This window comes from Myotis lucifugus, unplaced genomic scaffold (genome assembly GCF_000147115.1).
Source record: "Myotis lucifugus unplaced genomic scaffold, Myoluc2.0 scaffold_117, whole genome shotgun sequence".
Lineage (NCBI taxonomy): Eukaryota > Metazoa > Chordata > Mammalia > Chiroptera > Vespertilionidae > Myotis > Myotis lucifugus.
The window spans coordinates 2554564-2578612 of NW_005871165.1; the positions used below are offsets into that span (position 1 = coordinate 2554564).

The 24049-nt window shown below is 45.7% G+C and overlaps 1 protein-coding gene and 1 pseudogene across 5 annotated transcripts in view; one reads left to right on the plus strand and one right to left on the minus strand.

Annotated features, from left to right (window-relative positions):
- DIXDC1 (DIX domain containing 1) overlaps positions 1-21825 on the minus strand; it is a 63509-nt gene extending 41684 nt beyond the window's left edge. The window contains exons 1-3 of one of the 5 annotated variants that reach the window (XM_023757898.1): positions 21497-21804; positions 17436-17501; positions 3384-3510 (exon numbers count right to left, since the gene is read on the minus strand). In XM_023757898.1, the coding sequence (XP_023613666.1) occupies positions 3384-3510; positions 17436-17501; positions 21497-21556 (253 nt within the window). In that variant the 5' untranslated portion in view covers positions 21557-21804. Of the gene's footprint in view, positions 1-3383; positions 3514-17435; positions 17502-21496 lie in introns of all 5 variants that reach the window. The other 4 variants (XM_014459866.2, XM_014459869.2, XM_023757899.1 and 1 more) reach the window with 4 other exon arrangements.
- Positions 13644-14402, plus strand: LOC106697930 (annotated as a pseudogene).
- Positions 21826-24049: the final 2224 nt, after the last annotated feature.

A 24049-nucleotide genomic window follows, 5' to 3' on the forward strand; every position in this document is an offset into this window, starting at 1 on the left:
AGTAAAAGGGTAATATGCCTCCCAGCACCGGGATCAGCAGAGCCGTGAGGCCTCCTGGAACTGGATCAGCATGACAGGGGGCAGCGCCCAAACCCCCTGATCGCCCTGCGGCTCTGTGTGTGACAGGGGGCGGGGCCACAACCCCCTGATCGGCCCTGCTCTGTGTGTGACAGGGTGCGGCTCCCCAACCCCCTGTTCGGCCCTGCTCTGTGGGTGATAGAGGGCGGCACCCCAACCCCCCCCTCCTACAGGCCCTGCTCTGTGTGTGATGGGGTAGAGCCATAACCTCCCCATCGGCCCTGCCCTGAGTGTGACAGTGGCGGTGCCCCAACCCCCTGATCGGCCCTGCTCTGTGTGTGACAGGGGGTGGTGCCCTAACTCCCCTATCAGCCCTACTCTGTGAGTGACAGGGGGGAGCTCCTCAACCCCCTGGTCGTCCCTGCTCTGTGCGTGACAGGGGGGAGCTCCCCAACCCCCTGATGGGCCCTGCTCTGTGCATGACAGGCGGAAGCCCCTCAACCCCCTGATCGGCTCTGCTTTGTGCATGACAGGGGGGAGCTCCCAAACCCCCTGATGGGCCCTGCTCTGTGCATGACAGGGGCCAGTACCCAACCCCCTGATTGGCCCTGCTCTGTGTTTGACAGGGTACGGAGCCACAACCCCCCTGATGGGACCTGCTCTGTGTGTGACAGGGGGCAGCGCCCCAACCCCCTGATTGGCCCTGCTCTGTGCGTGACAGGGGGTGGCGCCCCAACCTCCCCATCGACCCTGCCATGTTTGTTACGGGGGCGGTGCCCCAACCCCCCAATCGGCCCTACCCTGAGCGTGACTGAGGGTGGCATCGCAACCTCCCGATCCGCCCTGCTCTGTGCATGACAGGGGGTGGCGCCCCAACTCCCCAATCGGCCCTGCTCTGAGCCCGACCAGGGGCTGCACCTAGGGAATGGGCCTGCCCTCTGCCACCCGGGAGCAGGCCTAAGCCAGCAGGTCGTTATCTCCCGAGGGATCCCAGACTGCGAGAGGGCACAGGCTGGGCTGAGGGACCCTCCCTTCCCCCCCGAGTGCACAAATTTTTGTGCACCGGGCCTCTAGTGTATATATAAAAGGTTAATATGCAAAGTGTCCTCTTGGGAGTTTGACCGGGAGACCGGGAGTTGATCGCTTGCTGTGACATGTGCTGACCACCAGGGGACGGCATGAAATGAAGGAAGGCCCCGCCAGCAGCTGGCAGCCAGGGAAGGAAGGCCCTGGCCGGCAGCTGGAAGGCCCCAATCGGCTCTGATTGCCAGCCAGGCCTAGGGACACTACCTGTGCATGAATTTCATGCACTAGGCCTCTAGTATGTATATACACACACACACACACACACACACACACATACACACACCTGGAACTTATATAATGTTATTATTAACCAATGTCACCCCCAAAACTAATTTTTTTAAGTGTTTGAAGGAGGAGGGAGTGATCAACTGTGTGAAGTTCTCTTAAATGGAATAAAATGAGGCTGAGGCCTGGCACTGGATTTCACAAGGCAGAGGTTGTGACCCTGAGAAAGTTTTAGTGGAGTCGTGGGATCCAAAGCCTGAGGAGGGCGGGCGGGTTAAGGAAGGAATGGGGAAAGGAAGTGAGTTCAGTGAACTTCTCTAGAAGGCAAAGTCACAATGGAATGTCACAAAAATACTTGGGTTTTGGAAAAATGAACACATATTCAAATTGCTTGTATATGTACAGAATATCTCTGGAAAGAAATGCAAAAACTGCTTACTCTGATTGCCCCAGAAAAAACAGGTAGCTGGCAGAGGGACAGAGGTGGAAAAAAAGGCTTTTGACTTTATACCCTTTTGTACCTTCTGGGTTTTTTATCTGATTACATTTTCAAGTATAATCTATTGAAATAAGTGAAAAATTAAATGTTTAGAATGAGCTTGGAATGAAAGCAGATCTAGGTTTGTACCACTGCTCCGACACGTACAGTTATGTGGTCTTGTAAAGCTGCCTCGCCTTTTTAAATCTCGTAAAATAAGATAGTGGCACTCATCCTACCCATGTGATGCATCAATCAAAGTAGCATGCTTAGCACAATGCTTGCTATACTAGTATTCTTATTGCTCAATGAATTTATTTTTATGAGTCCTCTTTTTTAAGCTTGTTTCCTGAAAATGGGGATACTATTAGCTGTTTCTCAAGGGTTGATGATTAAATGAAATTAAACGAGATAGAAAGTATTCAACAAATGGCAGCTGCTGCTACTATTACCATTATTACCATCATTATCTATGAATACTCTGATGAGTCCCTGAACTGTGCCAATGAGGGAGAGGCTGCCTGCAGCAAACCGGGCTTCTGCACCACGGGAACCCTGCATCCCTCCAGGACTCTCAGTGAGGTCAGCTGACTAATATAACCATCAGCGTTTGAGTACCTATCATGTGCCAGGCACTTGGGTAGGAGTTGTGGAACCAAAAGTACAGAAAAAAAAATTATGCTGTACCTGCTCTTAAAGAGCTCAGTGTACACAGGAGAGAGAGCTGAACAATTACCATTCAGTGAATGGAAATAAAATAATACCAGAGCTACACACAAATGCTATGAAAATAAGTTATGGCACCATTTATAAGAGTGAGCATCAACAACTCCAGGGCTCCAGAAGGACCAGCCCTTTCATGGAGCACATGGCAGTCAGTATCTGCCTGGCTACCACCTCCTTTTCCAGCCTCAGTTCAGACACTGATTCTTCTGACAAGCTACTACTGAACCTCCAGAACTGGGCTGGGTGAGCCCCCTGCCATGAGCCCCATCTGTACTCACCCCATCAGAATGTAAGTACATTAATGGAAATGACTTCACTTTCCAGTCTTTCCAACTAGATTGGGGGTGAGGGGAGCTCTTGAGAGCTTAGACTGTGTTTATTATCATATTCCCAAAGCATAACACAGTACCTGGCACACAGTGTTTATTGACTAATAAATAAATGAATTAACCCTGGGAAAGTATTCTGTCTTCTCTACTTCCAGTGCCATAGATTTTATTTACATTTTATACACACACACACACACACACACTTTGTTAATCCTCATCCAAGGATATTTTCCCATTGATTTTTGGAGAGAGTAGAAGGGCGGGGGAGAGACAGAGAGAGAAACATCGATGTGAGAGAGACACATCGATTGGTTGCTTCCTGTAGGTGCCGAACAGGGCCAGGGATCAAGCCTGCAACCGAGGTATGTGCCCTTGAAGGGAGTCATGGACCCTTCAGTCCATGGGCTGACGCTCGGTGCCATATGTTTTACAGAAGAAGCCATCTGTTCTGAAAGGCATATGAAGGATAAAGAAGGTCAAGTTCTGGTTTATGTTAGCACCACAGTCCAGGGCCAACTGACCGACAATCTCGATGAGATGAGCCAGGATCACCCCATCCCGAAGGTCCTGTCGCAGGTCCTGCACGGGCTTCACCGCTGGGCTCTTCCTCAGCTGCGCGTTCACCCAGGCCACGTACGCCTGCAGTTGCTGCTGAAAAATGAAAGGTGGAAATAAGGGGAAGGCTGCCTATTATTCTTAACCTCCGCCCTGCACATGCAAGGCCGAATCTGAGGTTGAGTTATGGTGGGCAATGCATCACACCCAGAGGGAGAAGAAGAAAGATGGTCAGGCATATAGCAGGTTTTAAAATTCCCTAGTTTTATGTTAGTCTCCAAGGATCAGCTAACCTCTGACTAGGGTGGCAGTTCACACACAGATAAGGAGACAAGTGTGTCAAGGACTACGACTCCGGCTTTCCTTGAGTTTTGCCTGGATGAGGTCCAGGCCCACAACCACAGCCAGTTTTTGGTGTAATCACTGCCACCAGCAGCCCACCCTGCTTCCCAGGAACAATCACTCATGTCCCATACACACAATGGGCTGTGACAGTCATAAGAATTGATCTTGGGGATCAGGAACAAGCAGTAAACCAAGCTCAGAACTGCCTTTTGCCCAGCTGCTTTTTTCACAATGAGACTTAACTGAAATCATCTCATACTGAACCTGAGATTATTCTCCTGAGCCTATAATCCTGGGATTGCTACAAAGTTAGTTTTAATCCATGCTTTATATTGTCAAAGAGGATCTAGTCACCTAAAACCTGCACAAACTTACCAAGGAAAGGCTATGGTAAGCAGAGTTCCTGAAAACTAAGGAAAGGCTGGGGGAGGAGGGACACTTTCATTTATTTTCCGACAAAGCTAGGGCCCAGTATCCTCAGACGCCTGCCTGTTAGGCCCAGGTAGGGACATACAACTCATCCAAACCCTTGGATGACCTTACATGTTCCACTTGTCCCTTACACAGAGCTTGTATGCAGGTGTTTATTCTGATTATTTGGTCTGAAGATGGGAACATGAACAATGTCATAGTACAGGCAGCACTCTGTCTGGTTTCTGTAGAAGTCCAAGACCCCAAAAATTAAGTTCAAGGGCTAAAGTATTAAATTATAATTTGGTTAGAGTTCTGTTGACTTCTAAGCCCCAAGTACTTCCTTAATAAAGTGATGTTGGCAATTACTCATTGGCGGCTTCCTGAGCTTAAATTAAATCTTCCTTATTTTCTCTAAATTGATTTGTGGGAATAAATAAAGTCCTTCGGAAGACAGTACTAAGGCAACAATCAATCAGCTACTGACAAACTACAGGAATCACTGTGATCAGCAAGAGGTGGGGGGAGGAATATTGAGTATCTACCATGAACTAAATATCATTTGTGTTGTATACATGTTTTAACGAGCTAATGAATATACCTGGAACAGGGCTGCCGCACAATTGATGCTTACTAAATGGTCATTACTATTTTCATTATTATCATCATCTAATTCAATTATCAAAAAAGCACAGAAGGGTCAGTATCATCCCAATGGATGGATGAGGTTCAGAGAGATTATGTAACTTCTCCAATGTCCCCACAGCTAGGACATGGTAGACCCGGTATTGAAACCCACTGGGGACCGAGCCCACAACCTGGGCATATGCTCCTTACTGAAATTGAACCTGGGACCCTTGAGTCCACAGGTCAATGCTCTATCCACTGAGCCAAGCCAGATGGAGCCCTAAGTATTTTTAAAATACATTTTTATTGATTTCAGAGAGGAAGGGAGAGGGAGAGAGATATAAATATCAATGATGAGAGAGAATCATTGGTCAGCTGCCTCCTGCATGCCCCCTACTGGGGATCAAGCCTGCAACACAGGCATGTGCCCTGACCTGGAATCGAACCGTGACCTCCTGGTTCATTGGTTGACACTCAACCACTGAGCACACCAGCTGGGCCCAAATCCTTAAGTGTTATTTTTTATTTTATTAAATGTTCATTTTGAAATAATTTTGCCACATAAAAGTGGCAAAAACATCACAAAGGGTTCCCTTACAAGCCTTCCCCAAATATTTACATCTTACACAACCCAGTACAATGATCAATACAGGAAATTAACACTGACACAAGACCACCAACTAATCTACAGTGAAATGATTCAAATTTCACTAATTATCCCACTTAATGTCCTTTTTCTGGTTGTGTCCAATCCAAGGTCCCACACTGCATTTAGTTGTCATGTCTCTTTAGACTCTTCCAATCTTTTGCCCTTCATGATCTTGGACAATGTTGGAGAATATTGGCCCAAATATTCAGTGTCCCTCAATTTGGGTTTGCCTGATGTTTCCTTTATTTCTGCTCTGATCTTTATTACCATTACTAGAGGCCCGGTGCACAAAATTTGTGCACAGATGGAGTGGGGGGATTCCTCAGCCTAGCCTGCAGCCTCTCCCAATCCAGGACCTTTTGGGGGATGTCCGACTGCCGGTTTAGGGATCCCTGCAGATTGGTCCTAAACTGGCAGTTGGACATCCCTCTCGCAATCTGGGACCGCTGGCTCCTAACTGCTTGCCTGCCTGCCTGATCGCCCCTAACCACTCGCCTGCCTGCCTGATCGCCCCTAACTGCCTCTGCCTGCCTGCCTGATTGCCCCTAACCACTTACTTGCCTGCCTGATCACCCCTAACTGCTCCCTGGGAGGTGAAGCCAGCCGGGGCGAGGGGCCATGGTGTTCTGGTCTCTGGTCGTTCTGGTCGTTCCACCATTTCAGTCGCTGGGCTTTTATTATATAGGATGTTTTCCAATTAGTTACTTTTTGTGTATATAAAAGCTACTTCGGTATGTTAATTTTATGACCTGTTACCTTATCTTTAATTGTTCAAGTTTTATCAGTGATTAGAGGCCTAGTGCACAAAATTAGTGCACTGTAGGGTCCCTAGCGGCTGCCTGTTGCCGACCAGGGCCTCTCTCCCTTCCCCTAGCAGGCCCCACCCCCTGGTTGAACTCCCGGATGACCTCCCGATCGAGGGGACAATTTGCATACTATGCTTTTATTATACAGGATTGTGGTTTCCAGGATTACTATCACATCAACTGTAAAAAAAAATAAAATAGTTTTTCTTCATTGTAGTGCTTCCCAATTTAGTAAGTTACTGGTATTAGAACTATATATATTTTTTCTCATGTTAAGAAAGTATTCATCAAGTCTTATTTTCTTGAGTGTTTTTATGAGGAATGGATGTTGAATTCTGAAAGTTTGTTAGCATTTATGGAATTAATCTTTTATGATTATTTTCCCTGAAACCTATTAGTCTGGTACTATATGATATTAATGGATTTCCTAATAATGAACCTACTTTTAATTCTTGGAATTAAACTCACCAGATCAGAGTGAATTATATTTTTACTATGGTGTTGGATTCTATTGTTAATAAAATAATTATTAGTGCTATATTAGTACTATATATGACATTTCTTCATAGGTACTCATAAATATTAGTCTGCAGTTTTCTTTTTGCATTGTCTTTATCATATTTAGGTATCAATATTACCTTTGCTTCATATGAAGTAGGAAGTTTCTCTACATTTTCAATACTCTGAAAGCTTTGGGACTCTCTGATATGTGGAGGTTTGATAGAATTCCCCTATAAAATAATCTGGGCCCGGTACCTTATTTGAGGAATAGTTCCTTAATAACTTCATTTCTTCTACAAAAATTGGTCTGTTTAAATTTTGTCTCTAGCAATTTTAATAAGAATTTCCCAAGAAATGATTCATTTAATCAATGTTTTAAAATGCATTTGCATAGACCTGGAAATACTCTGATAATTTTTTTTGTTTCATTGGTTACTTCTCCATTATCATTTCTCATTTTGTCTTTGTGCTTTCTCCCTTTATCTTCTTCATTGTGTTAGCCAATAGTTTGTCTATCTTGATATTTTCAACAGATCTTTTTAAAATGCTTTCAAGAATTATTGCTATTCTGGCCTAAGTCCCTCTAAAACCATAATACCTAGAAACAACCACAATTCTTTAGTGTAAAACCAGACACTCAGCTTCCTTATCTAAAAAATTTCACATTCTTCTTCTCCTTTTTCTTCCTTTTCTTATTTTTTGTTACCTCACCTCACATTGTTGACTCACACAATGCTGTCAACCAAAACCTCCCAGTAATTTTTAATACATTCTGCTGTTAAATCAAACTCTTCCATCTTTGTTCTTTTAAAATTGATCTTCTTGATGCACATTTACCTCTTATAAATTTCAACCTGTTAGATTCTTTCTCCGAAGTTCCCTGCAGACCCTGTCCTTTCATGCATTCATTTATTCAAATCAACCAACACAGCCAGGAATTGTGCCAAGCCCAGCGCTACAGTCACATAAATAACTATGGCACAAAGTGATTGCTGCAGCAACGGAGAAATGTTAAAAATGCTATTAATGCACAGAAGGGTCAAAAGGGAAGGAAACATTTGGCTGGCTTGTTAAGGTTGATTGCCAGGCCACAAAGAGGAGAAGGGCATCCTAGGTGATTTAAACAAAAAAGAAAGAAAAAGAGCTGTGAAGGCATATGGTATCTTGGAGGAATAGCCAATTAATAAATTACTGTGTGGGCAGAGCCATCAGTGGCAGGCAATGAGGGTGGAGAAATAGGTCAGCACAAACCTACCAGCACTTAGACTTAGGTCTTAAGATCTTCAGCAGGAAAGCCTGGAGCTTTGAAACAGGTGAGTGAAACTGTGAGACCCACATCTTAGAAAAGTCACTCTGGACACAGAGGAGAACATGGGGTAGAAAGATGAGCATCCAGATCTGCAGAAACCAATGAGGAGACGAGGCAACAATTCCAGTGAGAGAAGATGGGAGCCTGAATTGAAGCAGCATAGTTAGAAAAGCACAAATTCCAGAAACAAATCAGAGGGGAATGATAAGATGTGGGCAGTGACAAAAAAAAAGAGGTTCCAAAAAGTCATGCCTGAATGATTGGCTGATGACGATACATTAACTGAGAAAGGGAATACGTGAAGAACAAGTATTGGGAAAAAGAAATAGTTTGGTTTTGAATAAGAGTCTGAGCTCTTTGTAAAACATAAAAAAGCCAGTTGGCAAAATACATGTCTAGAGCACAAGAGATGGGAGCGAGGTGGGAGGTACATGTTTGAGAGTATGTATGTGTGGTAGGTATAGCCATAGGTGTGAGTGAGACATAATAATTAATAACTACCACCTACTGAGCACTGACTATACACCAGGAACTGTGCTAAGGACTTCACCACATCTTTTCTTATATTCATTCATTCTCTCTCTCTCTCTCTCTCTCTCTCTCTCTCTCTCACACACACACACACACACACACACACACGCACACACACACACATTAATCCTGTGAGAAACTACCTTTCTCATGTCACACACATAGAAACCAAGGTTCAGAACAACAAAAACCCCAGTCACAAGGCTGCTAACTGTCAGAAGAAGAATCTGAACCCAATGCTGACTCCAAATCCTGGGCTTACAAGTGAACTACAAGAAGTTACTTGGCAGGAAAGGGAGTGAGGAGACGGATGGAAGGGAAAGAAGAGATTAAAAATGTACTAAGTGGCAATTTTTGTCAGCTATTGAAAGAGACACTTTATATTCCTGTCTCCTTTAATATTCATACCCAGCCATTAAAATTGATATTATTGGCCCCATTTCCCATATGGGAAACCTTGCTCAAGATCATAGCGCTGATAACTCATGAAAATGGGATTTGAACCCACTGCACCAAACTCCAAATAATTTAGTATTTCTACAATACCAAAGAAAGCATACAATGAGAGGAGAGAAGGGAGTACCCAGGGCAGAGAATGTGATATATCAACATTAAAGGAACAAGTGAAGTGAATTGAGCAATAAAATAATGATCCTAGGATATATAACCAGAGGGCAGAGGAAATATGGGAATCCAGGGATGAGAGAATTTTAAGATAGGTGGTCAGTTAGGTCAAATCCTGTAGAACAGTCCAGCTGAGGACTAAGAAGCCCATTTCATTTAATAATTAACAGGCTTTGATAACCTTTGAGAACAGATGCTGTAGCGTGGTGGGGTTAAAAGTCAGATGGCAGTGAACTGAGAAGACCTCAGAGAGCATAAAACCAGCAGTGAGGGAAGGAGAAAGGGTAGCTGGAGGAAGGGGAATAGAGAATGAGGGTGTTTTAGGATGACAGGACACTTGTTGGCTGGGGTGTGGGGTTAGTGAAGGATGAACAGATACAAGGAGAGGGGTGTGAACAATGCAGCAAGGCTCCAGGGAGAGGAAGAGGCCACTTCCTGTTCTGATTGTGAGAAGGCGGGAATACATACCTACAAATAGGTACAGACCTGGGGAATGTGGAGGTGGGGAAGAAGGAAGTTGAAGGAGTCCAAAATCTAAATAAATGCCCCTTTATTCATTACTAGAGGCCTGGTGCACAGAATTCGTGCAAGGGTAGGCCTTCCTTCCCCCAGCTGTTGGCTTCGCCGTCCCGGCCCCGTCCCCCTCCTGCACCTGCCTTGGCTTGGTGCTGCCCACGGCTGCCACCACACACCCTGGGCTCCCAGGTTCTGCGGAGCCCCCCACCCCAATTGATCACCCGCTGGACAGTGGCCTGGGCCTCCCTCTGCGGGGCAATCATGGGGCAATGGCAGGCCTGGCACTAGTGCACGTCATAGCATAGTCGTCTGGACGGTGGTCCTGCTGTTTGGCTGTTTGGTCGATTTGCATATCACGCTTTTATTATTATAGATAGAAAGGAATGGGGAGAATGGAGGAGGCTTCCAGAAAGGAACCTTGTGGGAGGCTGGAAAGAACAATGGCACCAAGGACTCAACAGGGCTGGAAATCATAATTGTGTCACTGAATCAATCAGCAAGGCTATGTGATTTCCTCTAGAACAGCCGTGGGCAAACTACGGCCGCCCGTTTGAAATGAATAAAACTAAAAAAAAAAAAAGACCGTACCCTTTTATGTAATGATGTTTACTTTGAATTTATATTAGTTCACACAAACACTCCATCCATGCTTTTGTTCCGGCCCTCCGGTCCAGTTTAAGAACCCATTGTGGCCCTCGAGTCAAAAAGTTTGCCCACCCCTGCTCTAGAAGGTCTCAGCAGACCTGGGGGGTGAGTGGAGGAAACCAATATAGGCTAACCTAGGACTGGAATTAGAGGAAATACAGTGATCACCAGGAAGTGAGGATGGTGGTGAGAGTGCATTTGAAGTGACTGATTGTGGAATCTGTACCGGATAGAAGAAATTAAGGAGAGCTGATAAACTGAGAGGACAAAGAGTAAGGAGAGAACTTGATGCACCTCATTGTAAGTTTAATGGGAATGAAGGAGTGCAGAGATTTGGGGTGTTAAGCAGAAAGTAGACTTTCAGAGTTCAAGATTTCAAGGGCAGCACTAGCCTGTTGCTCAGTGGTTAGAGCGTAGGCTTGCAGACTGAAGGGTCCCAGGTTTGATTCCAGTCAAGGGCATGTACCTCGGTTGCAGGCACGTGTGGGAGGCAACCAATCAATGTATCTCTTTAACAGTGATGTTTCTCTCTGTCTCTCTCCCTCCCTTCCACTCTGTCTAAAAATAAATGGTGGAAAAAATATCCTCAGGGGAGGATTAACATAACAAAAGAAAAGAAAACAAAGATTTCAAGGGCAGGGCAATTTTGTGCAATAAGTTCCAGGATACAGCTTCACTGTGTGGCATTTTTGTAGCAGCACAGAGAAGGACAATCATTGCCGTGGGGATGGTCAAGGAACTGGGAGGCTTGACTGTCTTCATCGTGGATCCTGAAGTCATTCCAGGAAAGTGGTAGCTGAGGATATTTACTATTCTGCCCAGAGTCATATAACTTAAAAGACTGATGCGTGTGCCTTCAATGACGCCCAGCCAGCATGGCTCAGTAGTTGAATGTCCACCTAAGAACCAGGAGGTCACAGTTCGATTCCGGTCAGGGCACATGCCCGGGTTGTGGGCCAGATCCCCAGGGGGGCATGCAGAAGGCAGCCGATAATGATTCTCTCTCATCATTGTTTCTCTCTATCCTTCTCCCTTCCTCTCTGAAATGAAGAAAAAAAAATTAAAAAAGAAATCACTGACAAAACATTTTAATTGAATTGTCCTTTGTCATGTCACTACCATGTCTGCATGCTGACAGAGACCTATTAAATGGCATCTAACAGAGAGATCACAGATTCACAGCTGAGTGGGCTTATTCTTATCCACAGGTTGAGGGTTACAATGACTTTGGGCCTTTGCTCCTTTTAAGTCTAATCTGGGGAGCCAACCCTAAGCTAAGTCTCAGTGCATCTCCTCTTGACATGAAGATATCTGTACCTGGTATCCAAGAGGCAGGCCAAGGCCCTGTTCTTGTTACACTGGAAAATGCCTACTGCTGGCTCTGAAAAAACTGATTTGAACAACAAAGCAGACACTCATGAGGACCAGCGACACCACCGACTTCCCCCACCAAGAGGTTATCTTAAAAGAGGCCTACAATGAAAGCCTAGGTTCCAGTTTTAAATTGTACTAGAGCTACTTCTGTTAGCAGATGAAATACATATGCTTCTTGCAAGAGTCTGTTACTCTCTAGTGGTTGAACTAGAAGGTCTTTATCTTCTTTGTCTTTTTTTTTTTTGCCTCAGAATCTTCTCTCAAATTATAACTTGTGTGAAAGCCACATATGTAAAATAGGGAAAGCAGTGACTCTCTGGTTAGCACCAGGGTAGGGAATTCAGAGCCTAGTCCCCCCCTTTTTTATTTTTTATTTTTAATTGATTTCAGAGAGGAAGGGAAAGAGAGAGAGAAACATCAATGATGAGAATCATTGGTTGGCTGCCTCCTGCACGCCCCCTACTGGGAATCAAGCCCACAACGTGGGCATGTGCCCTTGACTGGAATCGAACCTGGGACCCTTCAGTCCACAGGCCGACTCTTTATCCACTGAGCCAAACCAGCTAGGGCTAGCCTAATCCCCTTTACCCCCCACACCCTACAAGCCATGTGAAGTAACCTCTTTTTATTTTTTTTAATATATTTTATTGATTTTTTACAGAGAGGAAAGGACAGGGATAGAGAGTTAGAAACATCGATGAGAGAGAAACATAGATCAGCTGCCTCCTGCACACCCCCTACCGGGGATGTGCCTGCAACCAAGGTACATGCCCTTGACCGGAATCGAACCCGGGACCCTTCTGTCTGCAGGATGACGCTCTATCCACTGAGCCAAACCAGTTAGGGAGTGAAGTAACCTCTTAAGGGGTTCTTGCATCAGCTAAGGAAAAAGAAATCACTGAATTATGCTTATTTCTAGCACTAAAATTTTATAAGTCAATTATTCAGTGAAGACAAAATAGATTCAGCAAAATAAAAATATCCAAAATATTAAGAAGTATACCTTGAACATTCTGAAGAAGCTCCATAGAACCATAATCAGTTTCCAATCAGGCCCAGAGGGGGTGGGGGAGGCTGCAGGTGTAACTAACAGCTCTTGGGGTAGGGGTCCAGCTCACGACTCCCCCTTTTGTCGAAATATGACCCTCTACATCAGGGGTCCTCAAACTACGGCCCGCGGGCCACATGCCAATACAAATATTGTATTTGTTCTCGTTTTGTTTTTTTACTTCAAAATAAGATATGTGCAGTGTGCACAGGAACTTGTTCATAGTTTTTTTTTAAACTATAGTCCGGCCCCCCAACGGTCTGAGGGACAGTGAACTGGCCCCGTGTTTAAAAAGTTTGAGGACTCCTGCTCTACATACTCAGTGATGGGCCCCAGTACTGGTCTGGCATTATATCACTCCTTCCACCGGTCACAGTTGACTAATTCAGCTAAGTTGACTGGTCAAGCCAAGTAGATCTCTGGACTTTTTCGGTCTCAAATTTAGGAATAGAATCAGTCCCCTTCCCCACCACCCTTCTCTGTTTCTCCCAGTCTCTCTTTCACAAAGTTGTAAGATATAAAACTTAGATGCTGCCATAGGCATAATGTTATCTATAGTGAAAGTGAATAAAGCCACCCACAGAACCAGATATAAGAGGCAAAAAGCAGAGGGAGAAATCCTGCCAGTGTTTGAGTTCTTGATTTTCATTGAGATTGCTCCATCCTTGCCCATTCCATGATTTAGTTTTTTAGCCTTTCCTTGGATTCCATGAGTCAGTAGATTCCATTTTCTATCTCTGCTAGTTCAAGCTGGGTTCTTGGCACTTGCAAGCAAACTAATAAGAAAAGCAAGATACTTTCAGCTTTCGACAAGGTATAACTTTCTTCAGTCATCCCAAATCTGGGTTCATCCAAACCAGCCGCCTCCACCATGCTGCCAAAGTTTGACCCCAATGAAACCAAAGTCATATACCTGAGGTACACTGGCGAGGAAGTTGGTGCCACATCTGCCCTTACCCCCAAAATTGGACCCCTGGGTCTGTCTCCTAAAAAGGTTGGTGATGATCCTGGTGGGTTTGGCTCAGTGATTGAGCATCGACCTCTGAACCAGGAGGTCACGGTTTGATTCCTGGTCAGGGCACATGCCTGGGTTGTGGGCTTCATCCCCACTAGGGGGTATGTAGGAGGCAGCCAATCAATATGCTTCTCTCTCATCAATGTTTCTATCTGTCTCCCTTACCCTCTCTCTCTAAAATCATTTTTAAAAATATTTTTTACAAAGGTTGGTGATGACATCGCCAAAGCAACCAGGGATTGGAAGGATCTGAGGATCACAGTGAAACTGACCATTCAGAACAGATTGGCCCACACTGAGGTAGTACCTACCTTCTGCCTTTGCCCTCATCATCGAAGCCCTCAAAGAACCACCAAAAGACAGAAAGAAGCAAAAAAACACACCCATTAAGCACAGTGTAAATATCACTCTTGATGAGGTTATCAACATTGCCCAACAGATGCAGCACTGATCTTCAGCTAGGGAACTCTCTGGAAACATTAAAAGAGATCCTGAGGAATGCCCAGTCTGCGGGCTGCAATGCGGATGGCTACCACCCTCATGACATCATGGGTGACATCAACAGTGGTGCAGTGGAATGCTAGTGAAGAACTACAAAGGAAAATATTTCAGTTAAAGATCATTTGACAAAAAAAGCAAGAAATCAGATACACTATGTCTGTGACCACAAAGAACTAATCTTGATCCAGAATTAACATCTGAAACTTGTTCCGTGGAAGCTAGAAGGATGCCTGAGCAATCTAGAAGTCTAGAAAGGCTGAGGGTTTTATGACAACCCTCTGAGTCAGGTCTCAGGGAAAAGAAAAACAGACATAGCAACAGTCAAATCTGTGTAAGCAGGATTTCAGCTTGACAAGACTCAACCACTCAAAAGCTCTGAGCAGCTGGTGTGGGGAGAGGCCTTAGCAACCCCATACTCTCCATCAGCTTCCTCCAAGACACTCCAAGTAACCCTGCAATATAAATTCAAACTCTTCCAATAAAGACAGTTCTGCCTGTTATCTTAATCTGTGCAGGAAATCTTAACCTGGAAAGCTTTCCGGTCGCCCAATGTACCTGGTTTTCTTTGGGACCTGCCCTTCCTTCGGAATAAGTTTGTAAACCCAGCCTCTGCCTTCTATCTCCTCTAAGCCACAAGGTCAAAGAGAATTCCTACAGGGAACTTGTTTGGTTAGAGTTGCAAAAGCACTGATTGGGCTTTTCCAGAGAAGTCTGTGGGACCTCCCATCCCTAGTGTAGAAACATTCAGGAAGTGGACTCTATGGCTTCCTGCCAGCAAGCAGGACAGGTGAACAAGAAAAGGAGGAGGCTCCTGCAGCATGCTGGAGAGTGCAGGAGACCTGAATGGCTCAGGAAGGAAATCAGTTTTACAGTGAAACCAGATACCGGACACCCTCCAGCAGCAGAAGCTGAGGAGATGGGGTGGGGTGTTGCTGATAAACTGAGAAGAAGGCAGGAGGTGTGAAAACCTTGAGTTATTACTGGCCTAAATTCTGCCAGGAAAAGAATGTAATATGGCATTTCTTTTCTATTAATTCCTTCAGGTCTTACTGAACCAGGAAAGGCTACTTATTCATTGAAGTTGGTGGCTAATTAGGTAAAAGTAAAGTTCACAAGTAAAAATTTTAGATTTTTTCTTCCCTCCATGGGTAGGGCTCTTTGTATTAGTGTTCAGCCCAGTAGTCAAAGGATAATATACCAGAAAGTAAAAACTTAAAAACTTTCTGGAAGATTTCATCTCCTAGCCTTATTTTTAAATTTCCACTAGTTATGAGTTCCATAAACACTCTGTTCTTCACAAGTATATGTTATAAGTGTTCAATAAATGCACGTGAGTGAATGAATGAATGAAAGAATGAATGAAATGAGGTATCACTGTATAATCTATGAGTATCCTTTACTAAAAACAGGGCATGGAGCTCACTCTTAGGGCCTTTGGGATTGGTTCCCTACCTCCCTAATATATATGATTGTTATCATAATTAGCTAGTTTATTAATATTAATAATAGAGAGCAAAGGGGAGGCCAGGCATTATAAGCATGGTCATCTGCGCAGCCTCACCAGGAAGCTACAGCTTCACTCTCCCCAGTAAACAACCAGTCCATTCCCTGCAGATCACTGGGGGAAGGGATCGAACAAAGGGGGAGACGGGCACATTCGCAGTTAAGTTGGGGTGACACAGGAAAGGTGCCTGCCTGTCAGTCTAGCCTGGGAAAAAGATCACTGGCTAGGAGGGTGGACCCTGATGGAAGCCCATGAAATCCTGGAAGGTGAAAGTCCCCAGACAAAGGGAGTTCCCTCTCTTGTGCTCTCTTGCTCTTGCACTCCTGTTTCTCACCTGCTCTGTGACCAGCACTCGCCTGGTGCTAACCTACCATATGGCCTTAAGCAGCTGCATGGCCCGTGGCCCTGTGGACCCCACATGCAATGAACTGGGAAGACAGGCTAAGCTAGTCAGATGCTGGACTGAACTATAATTTTGTTGTTGTTGTTGTTAATCCTTACCTGAGGATATGTTTTCCATTGGTTGCCTCCTGCACAAACAGATTGAGCCTGCAACTGTGGCACATGCCCTTGACCAGAACTGAACCCGCGACCCTTCAGTCTGGCAGCCGACGCTCTAACCACCGAGCCAAACCAGTCAGGCTGGACTGTAATTTAATATAGGACAGAAAGTCTGGGCAGTGGCCTTGATCCTAGCCCTGCTGAAGACAAGACTGGACTTTTTCCATGGCAGGACATGGAGATGGGACCTTGGAGGGAAACCCCCTTAATTTTATCCACTGAGCCAAATCGGCTAAGGATTTTTTTTTAATCCTCACCCAAACCCCTTAATTTTACATCATCAATAAAGCTTTCCACAAAATCCCATCCCCCCGTGGGGAAATTCTTTTCCCTGAGGCACCCCAAGAACTTCACTTCCACTAATAACGTGACCACTGAAGTTATGTCCATGACCACTTAAATAAGGCCTGGTTTGAGTGCCGGAAGCCAGTTCCAGCATGTCATATCTCAAGAGTTTCATCAGAAGGTTGATGGAACTTGGGGACTCAACAAGGGCTGAGTCACATATGTTGTCACCTGTTGGGAATGGCTGATGACATTTCCCCAAACCTGAAAAGGAATGATTGCTTGGCTGCCAGACAGCTCAGGGCATCTTAATCTACATGTTATTGCCTTCTACTGGCCAAACACCTGAACAGCAGTTGGCTAATTTCCTCTATTCTGACAATGGACTCTGTAAACGAAACCCTGACCCTTTGAAGTGTATATCTCTGCCTCACCTCAGGACAAATTGTGTTAATAAAAAGCATGGGGTCCTGAGACAGGAGATCTTAGTTTGCTTTAAACTAGGCTCCTCTGACCCCCAAATGCCTTTCAAAATTATATTTCATCTCTGGACTCCTATTTAATCTACGCACAGCCTTCTCCAGATTCCAGAACCCTTGTTAATGCTGGAACAAGAGCCCCGGCATTTGAGGATAACAAATAAGGAAATACGTTCAGGAAAGTTTCAGTCCTAACAGCCTCGACAACAGGGCGAGTCATGGGGAAGTGGCACCTGGCACACAGTGCCCTATCACCGCTCCACAGGCCTGGCCAGCCCATCACTCACCATGAGGAACATGACGCTGCCTGAGAGCTTGCTGCCAGGGAGCATCTGTTTAGCTGGCATTGACTCCTGTGGGAATAAAGCCAATGAGCTCGGGTGAGGAGTGGAGAAATCAGTCAGGATAGAAAAAAGGTTGGCGAGTGTGGTGCTTTGTTACATTAAAGACTTAACTGGCCTTTAATTTCCACAGCAAAGCACAGAGGAGGTCATTGTGGAAATGTCTGACCGCCTCTGCTTGGCCCCAGGTTGCGGAAGGCGTGAGGCGCTTAGGAGCGATGTCTGCAGCAGCTGCTCCACATGCCAATCCTCTTCTTCACTGGCCCTATGTCCCCCTACGGGAATGGCGCCAGACAAAGGCTCTTCCTGTGTTTCTCAGGGACTACCAAGCAGATGAATCTCTGTGAGATTTAAATTTTTACTTTTCTACGTGGAGAAAAACTGGTAGGGAAAGTCTCCCAGGTCATGTGCTTAAAAGGTTGAGGCTCAGACACCTGATTTCCTGTTGACCAACATTTTAACAAATCAGCTGAACAACTTTCAGTCCCTCGGGCCATTCATACTCCAGCCAGGCCCAGGCTCACTCTGCCTGACAGGCAGGATTCCTACATCACCACAATTTCCCCAAGTTTCAGACTCTGACCATTTACTTTATTTTCATTGCCCTGGGAGCTCCACCAGGGCACAGACTATGTTTTTTTACTTCAGTTTCCAGGACCTGGCATGGTGCCTGGTGAACACAGTCATTCAGTGACTGTCTATTAAATGAGTACTTGCATGCATGTTTTCCAGATTAGCAAGAAGAAAAGTCTGGTCTCGGTGAGCAGGTCAGTTGGTAAATCGTTGGTACTTTTCATGATATTATTAAGTAGAAGGTACCTGTGTAATCTCCCACAAACACTACCTCTTCCATGGTACTTATCACATTAAGCTTCCTGTTATGGTTCTTATAGTACACCTATAAATCTCTTCCTATAAATTCCTTGGAAGCAGGAACTAGTTGTTTTTCTATTATTTTATCCATTTCCTCATCCAATAAATGAATTAAATAATGGAATGAATGAATGCTTACTTGCCAGACTACATTACAGTCTTTGGTCTCCCCAAATCTTCCAACACATGCACCAAAGTACTTTTTTAAAGAAAGTTTAGCCCCTAGAAAAACACTTGCAGAAAAAACACTTGGCACATTAACCAAAGATAATGTTCATATGACATCAATACCAAGTGGCAGAGAAAACAAATAAATAGCTTTGAGGCAGATCAGAATGGGGACAAATGATAGAAAGGGCAGGCCCAACACATTGGAGTTGGGGATGACAGCCAGGTGAGCTATAGAATGTGGCTGTAGCCAAAAGCTGTGGATAATTCAAAATGCAGACTAACCATGTCGATAAAAGGGACTGCATTGACATGAATCAATTCTGTGAGTAATTTGTCAGGTGTGTTCAGACCAGGGCTATTCAGGGAACATAATAGAAGAAAATTCTGCCATGCACAGTTATGCATCATGGCATATGGTTGAGATTAGAGGCTAACAGTGGGTAGAGGAAAGCCTTGATTCAAAGGACAAGGTTTCTCTCTGTTAATTAACCAGTTAGGGCCATAGCTTCATTTCCTGTGGCAGTTTTCGCTGCCACAGAGAATGACGTCACAGCCCTAACCACACAGACCTTAAAAGCATCCGGGTGATGAAAAATAGCTTCAGATATGCTTGGAGCATTTCCCAGAGGTGACTGGATAGGTGTGTTATTCTTAGTCTCAGTGAAGAGCTTCTCAGAGGGACTGAAGTGTATTCTGACACTGGCCTTTAAGTACCAATCTATATCCTTATCACACGACTCTAACAAAAGAGATTGAATATACCTAGATCTATTAAGCAATCCTAGAGGCTGCAATAGGTCAATCAGGGCCCCATCATCTCTGAAATAACTAACATAGCATTATTCAGTAGCACTAAATGTGATACAGTACATGAAAAGAATTATTCAATATAATTTATTATGTATGTAAAATAATTATTTAAACTTTCAGGGACATTTGAGATTTAACATATTACTATTAATATTATTTAGATTATGTCAATTTCTCAGAGAAACCAAAATACTGACTGGCCATCAGAGTTCAAATCCACTAATAGAAGGGAATAGATTATACATTAGCCTGTAGATGGGGTGGAAGGGAAATTTACAGGATGGATAGAGAAATCAAATGTCAGAAAGAAAAAAGAGGCATTACTACATTATTCTAGAGGTGAATTAATAAAGTTGTGTGTCTATTGTTTTTATTTCTTGTTGTTGTTGTTTTGTTTTTATTAAGACTCCATTACCACCACAAAAAGAAAACTCCCACTCTCCCTTTCCCTTATGATTTATAACAACTGGAGGTCAGGGGGCATTTACGGACACACTAAAGCTCTTCAGGGGAAATGTTAGGAAGTGAAAAAGAGCAGAAGGCAAAGACGGGCTGACTCTGTGCTGCTTCTCTCCTCCTGATAAGACAGACAGTGGGACCTGATACTTGGGACTGAGTTTAAAAAAGGGGAGGCCAGAGGAGGACCTAAGGGGCTCCTGCACAATTGGTGGATAAGTCAGACGTGTGACACTTGAGACCACGGGCAGGCCCAAAGGCAAGGAAAAGAGGGACCGGGAATACTGGAAGCAATCAAAGAGGTGGCCTCCTGGCTGGTGTGACTGTAGCTCTTTGTTAACAACCCCCTGACATGTGTTCACAGAGGACTGGTGCAAAGACGAGGAGCCCTGCCGCGCAGGCAGGGTGCAAACGCTGACCTTCAAGGAGAGCTGTGACCGCCTCAGCCAGAGGAAAAGCCTGGCTCAGTGGGTTAGGTTGGGACAGCGTCTCTGCAACTTTCCTCTCTGTGTCAGGAACAAGGCTGGGCACAGGGGCCAGGACTGGAGAAGGTTCTGGAACAGGTCAGGCTGCAGAACTTCTTAATTAGAAACAGGAATTGAGGAAAGAGCCTGCTGTGCAGCTGTAGCAAGAAAACTTTACACACAAATTCACGAGAATGGCTACCTCCAGGAAAGACTGCAGGGATGGCCGAGGCACTGTCTTGCCTGTAATGTTCATATTTAAGAAGAGAATGTCCTCATGTGTTCATTGTTTAAAGACTGATTTTAAAAAATCGTAAATTTAAGAAAGAGAAGGAAGAGAGGGAGAGGTGAAAAGAAAAGGAGAAAGGAAGCAACACACAACTAACAGTCTAGGTCTCCTTGGAGGGGTCTCCCTGGAACCTGGGATAAGGCGAAGGGGCGGGGCTCAGAAGCAATGAAAGACATATGGAACACATCGCAAGGGGGGAGGATCCTACATCAGAATTCTCTAGGTCACAAGAAAAAGAAATGTAGTAAGTAACAGAATTTTGAGAGTAAACACTGAGGAGAAAGAGGCCAGCCAGCCTCTCCCATACTGCCTGTCACATGGGGCCCGTTCCCCACCTCACACAGAAGGGAGCCAATACTGACTCCCCTGAATTGAGCCCAGAAACCCAGACCTTCTCTCCTCTTGCGTCTTCTCTGCCAACCATGCCCTTGGTTGTGGAGAAATGTACTACCCTGGTTTTAAAAAAAGATATCAATAGAAGAGGGCACTTCCTGTGGACCACCTACCTGCTCACCCTGCCCTCTCAAACTTTCTACCAAAGCAATGCCACCCATCCTTCCCTCCGCTCTTCGGTAGCGCCTGGAATAGTGAGCACTTCTGCCACAGACTCAGGAATTTCCTGGGGGAGGGTCCCTGGGGAGAGTGGAGACCACCTCTTCTGGAAGGAGATGGCTCTGAATCCGTGGTCCTGTCTTCTGGGCTCAGGCTAGCAGCCGGGGACGGTCCATGCCCAGCGTAGCTGGAGGCAGGCGGCCCCTTTGATGTCTCGCGGTTCACCCGTGGGGTCGGCACCCTCCCACCACCAAAGCCGCCTTAGGGCTCTGCATGCGAGTTGCTCTGGGTCCTCGTGAGGATGAGGGCGCCGGAGGACCGGTTCCAGAGATCAGGCGGGAGGCGCTGGGGGAGGGGAGCTGGGCAGTGGGAGGGGCAGACGGGGCAGTTACCTCGTTGAAGCCCTCCTGCAGGACGTCCAGAAAGTTCCCCCGGGTCAGGCACGCCAGCATGGTTCCTGCCGGGGCTCCCCGGGCGGGGCTGCAGGCCCGGCGGCGCCGCCTCCTCCCACTGCACACAAAGGCTCCGGGTCCAGCTCGTGGGGATGTCTCCGGAGTCCCGCACGCCACTTACTGGAAACCCAGACCTGAGCCAAACTAGCGGCTTCCACTGGGCATGCTCCTGCGGAGGCCTCTGCAGGAGGGGCGGCTGCTCCGCGGTTCCTATAGAAACAGCTGGTGCGCGAGGGCTGGACCGCGCTGGCTGGAGGGAGAGCGCCGCGGGCGCGCGGAGGCAGGCGTGAGCGCGCGCCACACACTCACGCACACGCACACACACGCACACGCACACACACACGTACACGCGCACACACACGTACACGCGCACACAAACACGTACACGCGCGCACACACACGCACACGCGCGCACACACGCGCGCACGTGAACACGCACACACGCACACACACGGGCGTGCCGGCGTGTGCATGCACTTGCAGTCACATACGCACACACCAGGTCTGCAGGCGTGTCTGAGAGCGCGCGCGCTGCACACACATCGGATCTGCTGATTAAAGCGGCGAGCAGCTCACCGCGTGGCGGGTGGGAAAGGGAGTGAATCAGAGGATTACAGCCTCTCCCCTCTGCCACACCAGCGGAAAACAGCAACCTTTTTCCACATGGGGCCTGGACAGTGAGGTTAGGGCCCTTAGGCTAAAGAAGAGGAAGCAAAAGGGAGAGAAAAAGAAAAAGAGAAGAACCATTCAGAAGGAAATAAAGAGAGAGAGAGAGAGAGAGAGAGAGAGAGAGAGAGAGAATAGAAAGAGAAAACTTTAGTTATTGATGGTATTAGAACACATTTAATTGAAAGAAAGCTAAGCAAATCACACAGGATCACCACAGAAACATCAAGGGTAAACCAAGGATGACCAGGCTTTGACCAAAAAACAAAACAAAAAACACCTTCCTTTCTTTTTAGAATAACTTCTAAAATGTAAAATCCATATTTTAATAAGTTTTAAATTAATTAAATGGGTTTTAATTGAAATAAAAACAGCAAAAAATGTCCTGGTGCTTTTGAAAGAGTTAAGTAAGACCTGCTCCAGTGAAAGAGCTATCCCCTCTGTTTCCTCTTATTCAAGTCATAGGGCTTATTTATTGTTAAGAACACTAGCCGGTTGTACTCTCAGTGCACACTCTTGTTTCTGTAGGAAACAGGAAGCTGGAAGAGCACCCATAGTACGTATATGTACACCGCCTGCTCCAAGACGCAGGGAACGGGTTTATAGAGTGTTAAGGCTCAGAGGGGCTGGGGCCTTGTCCAAGGACACAGCAGTTCAGTAACAGAGACGGTTTGAGGATCTAGGACTCTACACTCATAATTTTGCAGAAGGGCCAGATTCTCTCCCCAAGTCCCCATGAGAACCTTAGCAAGAAAGTCAGTCGTGGCTCTTAGGCAACGTAATGACCGCCTCTTCGGGTCAGTAGGAAAAAAATCTTTACCCAGAGCAGCCAGAACTAGCAACATCTTGCCTGCATGTTGAGAGCTGCTAAACAAAGATGCTTCTGAGAAGTGAGACACCTTCCTTCTGACCACAGCAAGCAGGAAGCAGAAAGCCAGCAGAGGTGTTAAGTGGCTGCTGCTGGTTGAATACTGTGGGTTCCACTCTGGCTAAGGCTGGGGCAAAACCATGACGACAAATCAAACTGAACCTGAGCAGCCCACAAGTTAGAAGACCATCCTTCACAACCTGTCTGGGAATTTAGTTGCCAAGAACTCCCCTCACCAGAACCACAGTCCATATTCCCTCAGGTGAGTCACTAACTCATGTTAATGCAACAAGGCCTTTTTATGCCACTTCCAAGAGCATAAAATTGCATAGACACAGTAGAAAATATTGAGACATCAGAGGGAGGTTCTGCTGTTACCAAGAGGTCGCTGTTTCTCAAACAAGTCATTTATCAAAGGAAGACCCCTGACCTCAATGCTCCTGGGGAAAGACTCATTACATCACTGAATTTTAAAGCTTCAAAAAAAAGATCTCACCCAGCCAGTATTGCTCAGTGGTTGAGCACCGACCTATGAACAGTAGGTCACGGTTAGATTCCGGGTCAGGACCATGCCAGGGTTGAGGGTTCGATCCTCAGTACAGGGCATACAGGTGGCAGCCAATCGGTAATTCTCTCTCATCATTGATGCTTCTAACTCTCTCTCCCTCTCCCTTCCTCTCTGAAATCAATAAAAACATATTTTAAAAATATCTCATTTGGCCCAACTTCCTCATTTCACAGATGTAGGAACCAAGGCTAGGAGAGGAGAGTTGCTTAGAGTCACACAGCTAGTCAGTGTGGGAGCTAAGATCTGAAGCAAAGGTCTCTGAAGCCCAACCCTATGCTGGAGGAATTAAGGAGAGCGTTGTGGTGAACTGAGAAAAGATTTACTATAGGGCATATGGTCCAAGATTGCACTCTTCCCTGAAAATCTCTACTTATACCAACCACATAGTCTA